The sequence below is a fragment of the Halichoeres trimaculatus genome, unplaced genomic scaffold, assembly GCF_033239565.1.
Source record: "Halichoeres trimaculatus isolate MK-OKI-2021-1 unplaced genomic scaffold, fHalTri1.1 fHalTri1_scaffold_19, whole genome shotgun sequence".
Lineage (NCBI taxonomy): Eukaryota > Metazoa > Chordata > Actinopteri > Labriformes > Labridae > Halichoeres > Halichoeres trimaculatus.
The window spans coordinates 5,113,561-5,129,873 of record NW_027437197.1 but is presented as its reverse complement, the minus strand read 5'-3'; the positions used below and the strand labels follow the sequence as shown (position 1 = coordinate 5,129,873).

Sequence of the window (16,313 nt, the reverse complement as noted above, 5' to 3'; positions counted from 1 at the left end):
GGGACGTATCGGTGAGTTGAAGATATATTTGCTAAAATTTTGAAACCATTAAATAATAGATACATTTTGTAAAAGTGGGAACACTTGAAGAGATAAGTCAAATCTTTGGAAGAAAAATAAAAATATTTGCAAAATCATCGTAGAAAAAAAATGACTCATGGAAATATTATCTTAAACAAAATGTCTTTTTTTTTTGGACATATTTTCTTGATGCTAAGCCATGGGGAAAACAAAATCACCGAAACAGGTGATAAAAACAGATCCAAAGATTTGAGCCTGGGGACTATACCCGGTCTGGCTTTTATTTTGAAGGAATTTCCCAGTAGAGGAAGTTGTTCCAATCTTACTTAAAGTGACCAAACAAAGCTAACTTGCTGTTTCAAATCAAGTTCCAGTAAATGAAAATGGGCTGCTCCCATTACAACTCCCGCCTCTGGAGGAGGATAGGCACTAAAAACAGACACAGTACTGATGACTAAATTACCAGGGTAAGGTTTTCTGCATGAACACTGACACAAAGATCATGTTACACCAGGAAATAACTTTTATGAGTGTAGTCTGATACATTAAATTGTGTCTGCAAATGTTTCTAGCTGGTAAAACTGGTTAAAAGCCAATAAACTAACACTAACTACCTCCAAGACACGACATTTTAAAGGGATGATTATTTTAAGGCCCTGTAGTTGAAGTTTATGCTGATTTGGGGCCCCCTGTCGGCAAAGTGACGAAACTTCACTTTCACTTTCACTTTCACTTCAATGATTTAGTCCTGTGTCCTGGTCGACCTTGATAAAATCCGGAAAAATTAGGCTTTAATATTTGAAAAGCAGATAGATAGTGAGCTTACTGTCATATAAAACTCATGCCAAGATTTTATTTGCAGACTTTTCATCTGCTTTCAACACAATCAAGCCCATTATTTTAGCAAATATTTTAATTAATAAATTTTTACTTGAAGATGATCTTGTGTCTTGGATTGTTGATTTTATGAGTTTTAGAATTCAGCAGGTTAACGTTGGATCATCATACTCCAGCAATATGACTACCTGCACAGGTTCGCCTTAGGGATGTGTTTTGTCTCCTCTGTTATTTATTTCATATACTAATTCATGCACCAGCACTTTCCAAATAAGCACTTTATTAAATGTGCAGATGACACAGCTTTAGTGAGCCTCCTGTATGATAAAGAAGAGGACCACGGGCCAGTCCTTGACCATTTCATTAATTGGTGTGTATTTGTATTTTGTTTTAATCTAAATAAACAGTAAACTAAAGCTAACAGTAATTAAACAGAAAAGACTGAGTCAGCACAAGTTTTATTGCATTATTTATTATTGTCATAAATGTAGCATCAAAGCTAACTGCACTTAAAGATGGAAATGAAAGTACACACATGGTATTTTGCAAGCTAAACCTAAACATCAAAAGTTAAGTTCTTGGATTGAAATCACAATCAAATATTATCAAAAACACATGTGACAAAGGATCATGAGAACCTTCTAATAGCAATTTCTGCTAACTTTTCTGATTCTTGTAAGTGCAACAAAAAATAGAAAAGTACAAGATTTTAACCTGCTCTTTTATTCACAATTCTCTCCACAGTGTTGCACACATGGAGTGAAATTCACCTTGATGTCTTCAGGAAAGTTAGTGCGAAGCTGCACTGACGTGAGAAATGAAAGAATGATTCACAAGTAAAAACATGCTACATATGAGAAAATAGATCAGCCCAACGATTAAAAACCTGCATTAACAGCAAACAAGCTGCAAAACAAAGACCCCCCCCAAAAAACAAACATAAACAAAAATTCAGCAGATTCATTCCTCTCATAGTTACTCTTTTAAACTAGAACTTAATACTCAGATTAGAATGGACAGACTTTATCATCTCTGTTGACCTTAGTGACTCACTGCCCCCTGGTGGCCAGATGTTGTAAGTGTAACAGTTATTTCTCAAATCAGCCTTAGGTTCAGAAATTTATTGCAGCTCACAGCTTGCTCTTCCCCGTTTTCTTTGAATTTCCTGCATGTGAAACCTTTGGTCTCTTCAATCGGTCACTAAAGAACAATATTATTTACAAAAACCTCAAGAGGAGATTAAAGTTTAGAGAAAGTCACGATTTATCGCCTGCCAATGTTATGATGTTACTCCATTTCTTTTAAAGTTAGTCAGGTTAGCAGGTACAAAAGGAAACCTGGTCTGGAGTATAGCTCTTTAACATTACATATCACACTCACTCATTCATGCCACATTCATGCTCTGATGACAGAAGCTGCTCTCTGAGGAGCCCCTCAGAATGAACTGACCCCATAATTATCCTTTTGTGTACAAAATAACATTTAAGATTTTAAACTGATGACTGCAGGAAATGCAACAAGAACTGGCTTGGTGTGGCTATGTGATCTATTTTGTGGTTAAAATTGATTTTTATTCAAGAGTGAGAGAAATCTATCATTAATAATGGTTGATGATAAAACATTATCAAATCAGCTCAGAATTACTGAATATTCTTTATTACAATATTTTTTTTTACCTTGGCAGTGAAAGAAACATTACTTAATTACAGTTGACCTCTCTGCTAGTTTTCTTCTGAACTTATGAGTGGATCCTCATCCCCTGGGTTCCCCTGTAGATCCATAGGTTGAGCCACTGGTTGATAATCTTGTGTCAGGATTGTTGAGTGGAAATCAGATGCTGAAATTTTCCACCAGACTATATCTATTACATCACCATTGTTTCCTACTTCGCTGTTGCTCAGTGTCTGTTCAGCAGCCCTGATTTCTTGTAGTTGATGTTTACAGATGGCTTTTGCTCTTTTTTTTGCTATGTCTAACAGCTGGCTTTTCACATGGTTTCTCACTTCCTCTTCCAAAAGATCTTCATAAACCATTCTGTAGTAAGGACGGGTCTTCAGTTTGGGACAGCATTCTTTACACAATAATTCCTTTTTTTTCATACATGTCCACCATGTTTTACACCATTCCACAAAATGGCGGTTCTTTCTTGTGGCACAAAAGTGAAACAACTTTCCAGCAGACAAAAAGGCAATAAAACCACACATGATCCAGAGACTGTAGCTCTGTAACAAAACAAAACAGGACAAGGGTTTCAGATAGTTTGGGCAACATTCAGCGATAAAATGGTTTTGGTTCCACCTTAGCTCCATCTTGACTCAATACTTCAACCACAGCTCAAAACGATACAATATAACTCATGTGCTGTCTAAAGATTCTGTTAAAACATCTCAATCCTGCATGTCCTTCCTCAATCGCTCCCTGTTTCCTGCTCTATCCACTGTCTTATTCTCTCTAAACAATCTCATACAAATCCCAAAACTTAATGAAAATACTGTTCATTAAAAGTGAGCATAATTGAATAATGCTGATCTGGGCACAGTAAGCCTGTTTTCTTTTTTTTTATCAATCACTGATAGTTTCCGATGTTTTTGAGATACTTAGATGTTTTCAATCAACTTTATTTATTTATCAATTAATACACATTATTTATTTATTTCTTAATACATGTTGAGGTGCTGTGCAAGTTACTCACACGTGATTTAGTCTGATAGCCAGACTTAATGAGTACCTCCTCATAGGTCAGATTTTTGCGGCAAGGAATTCCAGTTTGAGCAGCGTTCAGGTTGGTCCACAGGCACACGTACCAGTCTCCATCAAACAGAACAGCAATGATCCACACCATAACCAGAACAATATATTCCAGGAAAAAATTTTAAAAACAGCTGCAAAAAGCACCATGACACTCAATGCACCATCGTAAAAGAAAACTTGTCTTGCGGATGGGCTTAGTGATGTTGACAAGCCAGGCAAAAATCACAGGGGGGAAAAGGATGTAAATTACGGCATTCTGATGATCACCTGATCTGCAGGAGCATGCATATTCCAAATCAAATACATATTGCAGTATAAATATTACTGATACCAGCAGGAACCTACCCACAGCCTCAAAGACATCCTTGATAAGCATCTGATTAAAACCACGGGTAAGAGGAGTCATGATGGCTGAGGATATCAGAAAATAGACCAAATACATCAGTTTGAGTGTTGCTGAAGCTGCTTCAGTTAAAGATGTGGCCTGTACAAAAGACAAAGCTCTCCCATCCAGAGTGAAGAGGTATAATTATTACTCGCTCTATATATACACTGTGTTTAATTGAATTGTGCCAACCCTCAGTGTTTCACAAAGATGCCAGCATGCTTTAACTCCTTCTTTTTTCTCTTATTTAGTGAAGAACAGTACAGGGAAAATGAAAAAAAAACACACACAGCACATTGTGGAAGATGCAACAAGTGAACTAAAATCAGACACAACAGGACAGACTAGACTATCAGGAACCAAAAAGGTGATATAACAAGTTATGTTGAAGATGTTAAAAATGTGGGTGTGTTGTGTAGGTGTTTGTGGGTGTGTGTGGGTGTGTTTGGGTGTGTGTGTAGCTGGGCAGGTTTTTTGTAAACTGTTTGTGGACACTGAGGAGTGTTCTGTTTGGGATAATTGTACGTTTGCATTTTTTGTCACAAGGTAGATGTTATTGACTCCAGAAGTCTTTTGGGTCCCTTTAATTTTTCAATGAATGTATGAAAGAGATCCTCATTTGACCACAGACCACATACCTTACCCAAAACTGCCTTCTGACAGCATTTGGAAAAAAGGTTGCTAAACAGGCCACAGAGAGAGAAAACTCCAGCAAAACAAGTTCCCTTCAAACACTTTCAGTTTTATACACTCACCAGCTGCTAGTACCAGGTTGGACCCCCTTAACCCTTGGTGTCATAGATTCAACAAGGTCTTGGAAACATTTCTCAGACAGTTTGGTCCATATTGACATGATAGCATCACACAGTTGTTGCAGATTTGTCGGCTGAACATCCATGATGAGAATCTCCCGTTCCACCACATCCCAAAGGTGCTCTATTGGATTGAGATCTGGGGACTGTGGAGGACATTTGAGTACAGGGGACTCATTGTCATGTTGAAGAAAGCAGTCTGAGATGATTCCAGCTTTATGACATGGAGCGTTATCCTGCTGGAAGTAGCCATCAGAAGATGGATACACTGTGCTCATAAAGGGATGGACATGGTCAGCAACAATACTCAGGTAGGCTGTGGACTTTTTTTTTTTTTTTTTCTTCTTTTTTTCTTCTTTTTTCTTTTTTTTCTTTTTTTCTCTTTTTTCTCTTTTTTCTCTTTTTTTTTCTTTTTTCTTCTTTTTTCCCTTTTTTTCTTTTTTTTCTTTTTTCTTTTTTTTTCTTATTTTCTTTTTTCCTTTTTTTCTCCCCTACTTTCTTTTCCTTTCTTTCTTTCTTTTTTTTTTCTTTTTACCCCCTTGTTTTGTTTTGTTTTTTTCCTTTTTTTCTGTGGACTTTAAACCATGCTCAGTTGGTACTAAGGGTCCCAAAGTGAGCCAAGAAAATATCCCCCACACCATTACACCAGCAGCAGCAGCCTGAACCGTTGGTACAAGGCAGGATGGATCCATGCTTTCATGTTGTTGAGGCCAAATTCTGACCCTACCATCTGAATGTGGAGCAGAAATCCAGACTCATCAGACCAGGCAACGTTTTTCCAATCTTCTATTGTCCAGTTTTGGTGTTTCTGTGTGAATTGTAGCCTCAGTTTCCTGTTCTTAGCTGACAGGAGGGTCACCCGGTGTGGTCTTCTGCTGCTGTAGCCCATCTGCCTCAAGGTTGGATGTGTTGTGTGTTCAGAGATGCTCTTCTGCAGACCTCGGTTGTAACCAGTGGTTATTTGAGTTACTGTTGCCTTTCTATCAGCTCCAACCAGTCTGTCCATTCTCCTCTGACCTCTGGCATCAACAAGGCATTTTGTCCCACAGAACTGCTGCTCACTGGATATTTTCTCTTTTTGGGACCATTCTCTGTAAACCCTAGAGATGGTTGTGGGTTAAAATCCCAGTAGATCAGCAGTTTCTGAAATACTCAGACCAGCAACCATGCCACGTTCAGAGTCCCTTAAATCACCTTTCTTCCCCATTCTGATGCTCGGTTTGAACTGCAGCAGATCGTCTTGACCATACAGTGAGTTGCTGCCTTCGAACAAAGGGTGGCACTTTCTTTTCTTGTGAAGTGTGAAGGGAAGCTGTGAGGAAAGCTTTCCTCACAGCTTCCCTTTACACTGCACGGTCATTTTCCATTTTTGCTTTGGGAACACATAGCAACCAAAGCAAAAACCCAATGATAGGTCACAATCTATATCTGAACTGCAACAGAGCCAAAGGTGTGAAAACAGCCCTCTGCTTTGTCACAGTGTGAAGTGAAACATGTCTGGTAAAGGTGTATATATCAAAATACTTGAGGGTTTTTTTCTTGCCCACAAAGTTTTATCTATCCACAGCCTGAAACTTGTGACTTCCTCTAATGTTGAGAAAAACTTGACACTGAAACCACAAGAGGTTTTTCAGCATTCACGCTGAGTCCACGCTGCAGAGCTGACCTTCACACAGCTGAGATCCTCTAGATCGATGGAGGAAATCTACGCCAACGTTGAGTCTGATAAACCTGACCACACAAGACCTCCAGCGTGTCAGACAGGTGAGTTTTTGCTCTGATACAAACAATCATCCTTCACTGTCATGTTCCCTTCATGGTCCACTCTGTGTTCAGGTCCCAGGAGCTCACAGAGGAGGTTTCAGGAGCTGCTGTTTTGTTTCTGGGGCTGCTGAGTCTTCTCCTGCTGGCTGGGATCATCTGCCTCAGCGTCCACTGTGAGTCGGTGTTTCATAAATCCAATGTCAGAGAGAAACTCCACGTCTGCTTTAAGTGATGAACACAGTTTACCAAATTATTTCTTTCCTCAGCTTTTCATATTCTAGTTAGACCTTTGTTGTTCTCAACATTAACCTCACAAAGCAGGAGATTCAAAACATGTTCATGGGTGTGTCAGAGTTTTTCCCTTTAGGAGTTAAAATGATGATCATGTGTGAAAGACGGTCAGGGCCAAATGTGAACTTAATTAAAAAGAGGAAAGAGGTTTTTCTTCTTCTTTTTCACTTTCCAAGAATTAAAAAAAGGAAGTTGAGAATAAAATCATCTTGGCAAAAAAGATCAGCATTTTTTTTTCTCTCAACTTCACAAAGCTGAAGAAATAATAGACAATAGTTTGACTGAAAAAAAGAACTTGAATCAGTTTAACTTTGGATGGAAACATGTGTCTTTAAATGTGTTTTGGGCTTCGTCTCAGCTCGTGATGCATCCGCAGAGATCTCCGTCATCAACGCCAATCTCAGTGAGCGTCTGTCCTCCCTGACCCGACAGAGAGACCAGCTGAACGTCAGCCTGGCTGAAGTGATGAAGGAGCTTCAGTGCCTGAGTGAGTGCTCTACCTCTGTGACCTCTGTGACCTCTGTGACCTTTACTTTTTCCCACCATTCATCTTTGTTCCATTCATCCTGCTTTGTTCTCATCTTTAAACAAAAATTTACAAGAAGCTGCAAACGAACACTCCTGAGTTGAGTCTGAACATCAATTTGTCTAATCTGACGCTCATACCAAGGGTTCTCTAACAGATCGGATGTCACATTTTCTCATGAAGAGCTACAGACTGAAAATGACTCAGCGTCTGCAAGTTATTAACAAAACAGGCTGTTTGATTTTCTGTAGAAATAAACTTTTAGTGTGGGACATTAACAGGATTCCTCAGCTTCAGTTTGAACTTCATTTTTCAAAACAAGAGGTTAATATGCCACAAATTAGGAAAACAGAGATTAACACCAAACTGCTTAAAGAAATCTAAAAGTAAAACCAGCATTTATAGAAATGGGTTTCACATGAAACAGATGAGGGTGGGGTACACAATCACAAAGGAGGGAAAACACACACAGACAGGAAGTGACACTAGAAATGATACACAAGGAGACAGCTTAGTAAAAAACATATTTTTTATTTAAATATGTTTTTGCATTTCGACGTTTGGTTCACTGAGTTTAATCTTTTGTTTTTCAGAGAAAACTTGTCCTCCTGGATGGACAATGTTTGGTTGCTCCTGTTATCTCTTCTCCACGCAGGAAAAGTCGTGGGAAGAAAGCCGACAAGACTGCAGAGCCACAGGAGCAGATCTGGTGGTCATAGAAAGTCTTGAAGAACAGGTAATGTTTTAATAATTTCTTAATTTATCTTTTCTAAGATCTAAAAATGTAACGAACCAGCTGAGACAGTGAGTTTAAAGCCATTAAGTACTGATTTCATCCAAAGGAGTCACCAGAATCAGCATCATGTTAAAACTTCTTCTGGTGCCTTTAAAACTTAGATACAGATAAAAGTTTTCAACCATCAACAGGAATTCATCTCAAAGAGCGCCAAGGCAGACTCTTGGATTGGTTTGAGCGACAGGGACGATGAGGGGACCTGGAAATGGGTCGATGGCTCTTCACTGACTCAGGGGTAAGACTCACTGTGAATGTTTAACTCCTCAGCTTTGATTCACTGTTTAAAAGTTTGTCTTTTTCTTTAACATCAGTTTTTAGGGCGGAGGGTTGAAGTGAAACTTAAGTCCTGTGAGGATTAATCTCATGAACCTCTTTTCAGCTTCTGGTGGGGCCCGCAGCCTGATAACGGAAGAGGAGATCCACAATACGGTGAGGAAGACTGTGCTCACCTCACTCCTGTTAGGAGAAAAGAGGAAAACTGGAATGATCTGAAATGTGACGTGTCCATGCTGTGGATCTGTGAGAAATAGCACGGAGGGAGAAAAAACTGAGAGGCTTTTCTAAGGATACAAACTCTGTAAATGTAGGGAATAGATAGCAGCAGACAGAAACATACAGCCTGTGGAAAAAATGAAATATTCTGTGTTTGTTTTAACTCAGAGTAAAGAAATTTATTGTTTTAATTTCAATAACAAATTTAAGTTAACAGTGATTAATCAGAATCGACTGAGTCAGCACAAGTTTTATTACATTATCTATTATCACAAATGTAGCATCAAAGCTAACTGCAGATAAAAATGGAAATAAAAGCACACGCAAAATATTTGCCAGCCAGACGTAACTTGACCCTAACATCAAAATGAAGTTCCTGGATTGAAATCACAATCTGAAAAGTTGTATTTAATAACATTTTATCAATGGAACAAAAATGACAGATAGTATCTAACGTCAAAGATTTTCCTTTAAAGGTCCCATATTGTGCAAAAATCACTTTAAGTCTTTAAGTGAAATTTGTGGGTCTTTGTCTTTCCTCCCAGCCCACAAAATGTGATATTTAATGACAAAACCTGCACTTAATAGTGCTTGTGAAAGTAAAATCCTGACCAAAAACAAGCTGTTCGGATTTTGGGGATTTGCCGACATCAGCAATTCCCTTTTTTGACCAATCAGGAGCAAGTCTGACCTGATTGGTCCACCGGAGAAGATACCTGCAAACCCCTTCCCTGCCCACTGTCCTCCTTGCTGCTTGAGAGAAATCTCCCAAGCGGCGGGAAGAAGAATGCCAAAGTTGAAGAGCCATCACTGCTCTGTTTTTGGCTGTATACAGCCAACTAGTTTCATGCACAAGCTTCCCATCCCAGAAGAAGACAGACTTAGTGTCTAGAGTTCATTTATCAAGGAAATGTTCCAGCTATACTCAGTAAAACTGTGCATGTGTGTGCTAATCACTTCACGGCCGACTGCTTTTCCAACTTTGGACAGTCCAACAGAGGGCTAGCCAATAGACTGGTCCTGAATCCAGGAGCATTACCAACCATCCTCCAACAAACCTGGGACCCTGGAAATGTGAGTATTTTAAATGCTGTGTGCTGTGGAGCAGATGGAAGAGCTTTTCCTCAGTGTCCCCCCTGTCTCTGTGTTAGCTTCAGGATGCTAACTTATGCTGCAGTCAGCCGGTTGTTTTAGCCTGTAATGTTACGGTAAACGAGCTTTGCTGTTTTCTAAACATTGTGCACTCGGAGCGCCGCTCTCAGTGACGTGGAAGAGCGGGGCGGTATCAGCGGTGGCTCATTTACATATGAAGGCCACGCCCACTAAATCAGAGCGTTCTGAACAGAGGGGCTATGAGAGCCTGGAAACAATGCTGCTGTGCTTGATTTATTGGCTTTTTAGACCAAAACATGTTACTACCATTTTATGAAGACATCAATGATCCATATTAAACTGCAGAAAAGGAGCAGAATATGGGACCTTTACAAACTTTCTCTTTAAAAAAATATCTGAATACAGAGAGAACACTTAAAGTAATACCAATAATGCCAAACTAATCATAACAAAATATGTTTGATAACAAAAATGATATAGCATATTAATACAGTGTACGTCTGTGTGTGTCTGTGTGTGTATAATGTAAGGGGAATTAGCTTTCGATCCACTAGAGGTGTGAAAAAAAATATTAATACAACAATTTATTGCCATACTTTGACCTGTGTTAAAATATTGATATCTCAACTCTTAATACAGATATTGTTGTAAAAATAAAAAAAGTCATATTTTAGGCGAGTTGGAAGTATAGTATGTCTTTTACATATCCACTGCAGTAGATGGCGCTGAAGAGCTAATCCGCTGCGTGTTGCCCATAAACTGTATAATTAATATAATCTCAAAGTAAATTCAAAACATTTTATTCCTAAACTTGGTGATGTGGGTTTTGGAGCTGTAAACATCAATGTTTTCTCTCTATTCTTGGGTAAGTTTGGATAAAATCATTTAAGGTTTTTCAACCAATGATTTTTTTGCAACATTAGTTTAATGTCACAGTAGTTTAAGTGACAAACTTGATGCACTTTCTGTTTTCAAGTTAAGGGTCTGTATGAAACTCTGCATCTGACTTTCAAACACAATAAATTAGAAAAGTTGTTTTCGATCAAAGAGTTAACTGTGTAGAATATGGCACTATGATAATGTTATATCGTGATATTATTGTATCGTTATGTACCTACTCACCTCTACTATCAACCCCGAGCAAAAGTAATTACATACATAAAAAAAAAACATCAACTTAGACTCGATCACTGAGAACTGAAGACTCTGCCTCCAGGATGCTTTGTGACCTTTTGGATAGGTTTACCTGACATGGTCTCGTTAAAAAACAGTAACATTACAGGAATAAAGATCACTCCACTCAGACTTCTTTCAAAGGGCGCCGAGGTGTGTAGTGGGGTAGAAGGGGCTGTGGAGATAATAAAAAAAGAGAGAGGCAGGATCAGGAGCCAAAATCTTCTCTAACATCTTTTGAAAACAAGAATGCCTTGATAAGGCCGACAAGTTGGCACAAGCTGGCACAAGTTGGCACAAGTTGGCAGCTCGCAGGAGCCAGAGCAGAAGCTGATTGTCACAGATAACAGAGTAAATACCAGGCATGACATCTCTACCAGCGCTTCAGCACAGGCACAAAACAAAACTCATTAAATGGAGAGAGCACATCTCTTCTCTTTTTCAATTGTACACACAAAGCCAAGGCAGGGGGAGCAGCAGCAAAGACCCCATGTGGCAGGGGGAGCATCAGTGACATGAATCTGAAAAACTCAGAAATTTCTGAGCTGTCAGCTGACAGTTTGGTGTTAAGATCAGCTGATGTCCTGTGGTCTGAGCTTGACTTCATTGCCTGGACAAACGCTTAGTTCACTACACTCCCTGTAGCCCCCCCTTGTGAACACTTCTGTTGGTTGCTCAAACATAAGAAATACTCATAAACTGAAAGTCTAAAATCCCTTTGCTTTTCCTTTGAGGTAAATCATAAAATTTGAAAGTTTTTGATCTGTTAACTAAAAAGTTATGCATGAAAGAGTCAGACATGACAGATGTCAGACCCTTTATTAACTTTAACACATCCGCTTACACCTATTGACCCCTCAGTGCATATTAAGACCACCACACAAATAAAAGCGTTGATGACAAAGTAAGGAAACCCTCTCTGAGGATCTTAAAGTGGAAAGACTGATGGTAGAATAAGATGCAGAAAAACACAAAGACATAAAAATAAGACAATTAACAAATATGTGGACCCACTTGTTTCTCCTCCTTTCGTGGATCTCCTTGTGGACCCTCTTGTGGCTCTGCTTCTGGGTACTCTTGCGGACCCTCTTGTTGCTCTGCTTGTGGACCCCCTTGTTGTTCTGCTTGTGGATCCTCTTGTGGACCCTCTTGTTGCTCTGCTTGTGGATCCTCTCGTGGACCCCCTTGTTGCTCAACTTGTGGACCCTCTTGTTGCTCTGCTTGTGGATCCTCTTGTGGACCCTCTTGTTGCTCTGCTTGTGGATCCTCTTGTGGACCCCCTTGTTGCTCGACTTGTGGATCCCCTTGTGGATCAGTTGGATCTGGTTCAGTCAAATAAAAATCAGAGGCTGAAATTCTCCACCAGGCATCCAAAGCTGTTGTTCCATCTTTTTTGATCTCTTTAAGAGGATTTTTACAGATGGTCTTTGCTCTTTGTTTGGCTTTTTTTCCCAGCTTTTTTTTCAGAAAGTTTCTGACTTCCTCTTCCAAAAGTTCTTCATAAACCTTTTTGTAATAAGGATGAGGCTTCAGGCTGGCAGCAAAAGGTTCGGAGCATTTCTTGCTTCTGACACAACAGGAGAGAATCCTTTTAACAATGAACCAGAGAAGAACAAAAGACCCGATAGCAATGAGGCCGAAGTCCTGGGAAAAAAAAGAAGAAAAAAAGGACACAGATTTTAGATATTACTGACAAACTCAGGGAACATGAGAGAAAAGAAAATTCAGTTCCAATAAAGTTACGCTTTAACTCAAAGCTTCAAATAAAGCCCAGAATATTGATACAACACAGCTTATATGCTGTTTTAAGACTGTTGAGAGAATATCTTGATCCTAAATGTCCCTCCCCATAGCGACACAAAAGCCCCAAAATACAGTGGGGAAAATAAGTATTGAACACATCAAACTTTTTTCTCATCACATTTATTTCCAAAGCTGCAATTCAAACAAAATTTCTACCAGACATTGGTATTAACTCAAATAATTCACACATGAAAAGAAATCACAACGTTCAGGTCCATAAATAATGATTATGATGAATTAAGTACGATAACAAAGGAAAAAAGTATTGAACACACCATGGAAAGGCTGTATACTTTGGCAAGGAAATGCACCATACCACCTGAAATCTGTCAGTAATTATTACCTGAACTTCCAATTAGTGCAAACCAACATCAGCTGGGCTAGAGAAAATTGATGGTCCTTTAAAAAAGGTTGTTTTTTCACCAAGCAGTTAAATACCACACACCTCATGATGGGTAAAGGCAAAGAGCTCTCTGAAGACATTCACAACCTGATTGTTGCTCAGCATCAGAATGGAACTGGTTACAGACTTATATCAAAGCACCTGAATATTCCAGTCAGCACCGTTGGGGCCATTATTCACAAGTGGAAGAAGCACCACCTTACCATCAACAGGCCACGCACAGGAGCTCCTTGAAGATTTCTGACCAGGGAGTCAGAAAGATAGTCAGAAGAGTACTCAACGAGCCAAGGACCACCCTGAAAGTGCTCCAGAAAGACTAGGAGGCAGCAGGTACAATTGTTACAGAGAAAACAATAGGCAATGCACTCCACCGCCATGGCCTCTATGGACGCTCAGCCCGCAAGACTCCATTCCTCAAGAAAAGGCATGTTGAAGCTGGTTTAAAGTTTGCTAAACAGCATCTTGACAAGCCTGTAGAATACTGGGAGAATGTTGTCTGGTCAGATGAGACCAAAACTGAACTTTTGGGCTGTCATACTACAGACCATGTTTGGAGGAGAAATGTCACTGCACATCACCCAAAAAACACTACACCAACAGTGAAGTTTGGAGGTGGAGGCATCATGGCATGGGGTTGTTTCTCATCTCATGGTGTTGGCAAACTTCATATAACTGACGGAGCAATGAATGGAGCCATGTATGGGGAAATTCTTGAAAAAGATATCTTGAATATTCCAGATTTAAAGACAAACTGTGCAGAGGAATCGGCCAAAATCACATTAGTTCAAACATACAAGAAGCTTCTGGAAGCTGTTATTGCAAAAAAGGCTTCTCCACTAAGTATTAGATGAGTCTCAGTTAGCGTGTTCAATACTTTTTTCCTGTGTTATCGTACTTAATTCCACATAATCATTATTTATGAACCCGTTTTGATTTCTTTTCATGTGTGGATTATTTGAGTTAATACCAGTGTCTGGTAGAAATTTAGTTTGAATTGCAGCTTTGGAAATAAATGTGATGAGAAAAAAGTTGACACGTTCAATACTTATTTTCCCCACTGTATGTCATTTTACTTACAAGTGAGTTGTTCTTATAATCAGCCTTGATAAGTTCCTCCTCATAGGTCAGACTTTTCTTGCAAGGGATTCCAGTTTGATTGGTGTTCAGGTTGGTCTGCAGGCACAGGTACCAGTCTCCATCGAACAGAACAGCAGAGAACCATAGAACACCCAGAACCAAATAGTACAGGATGAACTTGATCGGACAGCAGAGGAGACTGTTTGTACGGAAACACCTTAGTGAAAATATCTTCCTTTTGTGGATGGACTCAGTGATGTTGACAAACCAGGCAAGAATCAGAGGAGGCAAAGCGATAAACAGTATAGTATTTAGGTGCACTCCTGATTTGCAGGAGCAATTATAGTCCATATCAAATACATACTGCATTATGAAGAAGATGGATACCAGCAGGAACATACTCTCAGCCTGAGTGACAGCTGCAACAAGTCCCTTAGGAGGCTCGTGAGTATGAAGAGCCATGATTGCTGAAAATATCAAAAAACCAAAGTACGGGTTTAGATGTTGGATATTCTGCTGCTAAAATCTAAGCAATCTCCCCTCTGGAAATCCCCCTAAGGTAAAACAATAAATAAGGATCTTAGAAGTTGCACACATCCGATCAGATTTTGTTCATACTTCAAATGGTACATCAGTCAGTTTTTATAACTGCCGCACCTTCATAAGGAACATACCTGAGGTTTTTGTCTATGTTACGCAACAGAAACAAAACCAAATTAAATACAGCTCTCATTTCCTTGAAGTCATATTGTATAACCGCCAAATGCGTTCACAAGTAGTTTCACCCGTCACATGCCAGCCTAAGGTCGCTGATCTTTTCCTGTGGTTATCAAATGTGCCTGTGAACGCTTTAGTTCTCACACATGCCAACTTAGCAACAGTAAAAACCAAATTATACCAAACACTGAGCACTGAATACATCTGTCTCCAGGATGATCTTCAAATTCTGTTATAAGGTTTTAAAAACCTGAAAAATATCATGAAATATATTTTGAATATTATTTACAGGAATGCAATAATATTTATACATGTCTTTCAAAGATTTAGGCTAAGTGCAGTGAGAGCAGAACAAAATGCTTGATGTGTAAAACAACCATGAAGAAGAGGATGGTAACTCAAACTTTGACACGTATATTCAGAATGAACCAGTTAAGGCCCCCACAACATTTAACTGAATCTAACGCAACTCTAAAAAAAAGAAATAAATAAATAAGAAATAAATGACTCAATGTTTAAGGAGTAAGGCTTTGATTTGATTTATTGACTTTGCCCAATTGAAATAACATACAGACAAAAACTGTATATAACAAAAGAGACAAATAATATACAGCGCAGGGAGGGGCAAGAAACCCAAAGGGCTTATCCAAAGCCTCCACCTTAAAGGTCCCATATTATGCAAAAATCACTTTATTAAGTCTTTTGGTAAAATTTGTGGGTCTTTGGCTTTTCTCTTAGCCCACAAAATGTGATATTTAATGACAAAACCTGTATTAAGTAGTGCTTGTGAATGTAAAATCCTGACCTTAAACAAGCTGTTTGGATTTTGGGGTTTTTCCAATGTCAGCGATTCCCTTTTTTGACCAATCAGGAGCAAGTCTGACCTGAATGGTCCACTCAAGCAGATACCCCCAAACCCCCTCCCCACCCACTCTCCCTGCTGCTGGAGAGACATCTCTCCAGCTGCGGGGCTGACAATGCCAAAGTTGAAGAGCCATCACTGCTCTGTTTACAAGAGCTTTTCCTCAGTGTCCCCCCTGTCTCTGTGTTAGCTTCAGGATGCTAACTTTAGCTGCGTTTATCCTGTTGTTTTAGACTGTAATGTTACGGTAAAGGAGCTTCTCTGTTTTCTAAACATTGTGCACTCGGAGCTCGTGGCGCCGCTCTCAGTGACGCTGAAGAGCGGGGCGGTATCAGCGGTGGCTCATTTACATATGAAGGCCACGCCCACTAAATCAGAGCGTTCTGAACAGAGGGGCTATGAGAGCCTGGAAACAATGCTGCTGTGCTTGATTTATTGGCTTTTTGGACCAGAACATGTTACTACCATTTCATGAAGACATCAATGATCC

At 39.4% G+C, this 16,313-nt stretch overlaps 1 protein-coding gene across 1 annotated transcript; it reads left to right on the top strand.

The window, feature by feature from the left end:
• The first annotated feature begins 6,500 nt into the window (after nucleotides 1–6,500).
• LOC141808626 (C-type lectin domain family 10 member A-like) lies at nucleotides 6,501–8,925 on the top strand. Its single transcript, XM_074695295.1, has 5 exons — nucleotides 6,501–6,570; nucleotides 7,220–7,348; nucleotides 7,981–8,123; nucleotides 8,315–8,418; nucleotides 8,563–8,925. The coding sequence occupies exons 1-5, from the start codon at nucleotides 6,501–6,503 to the stop codon at nucleotides 8,711–8,713; spliced, it is 597 nt and encodes a 198-aa protein (XP_074551396.1). The 3' UTR covers nucleotides 8,714–8,925.
• The last annotated feature ends 7,388 nt before the right edge of the window (nucleotides 8,926–16,313 follow it).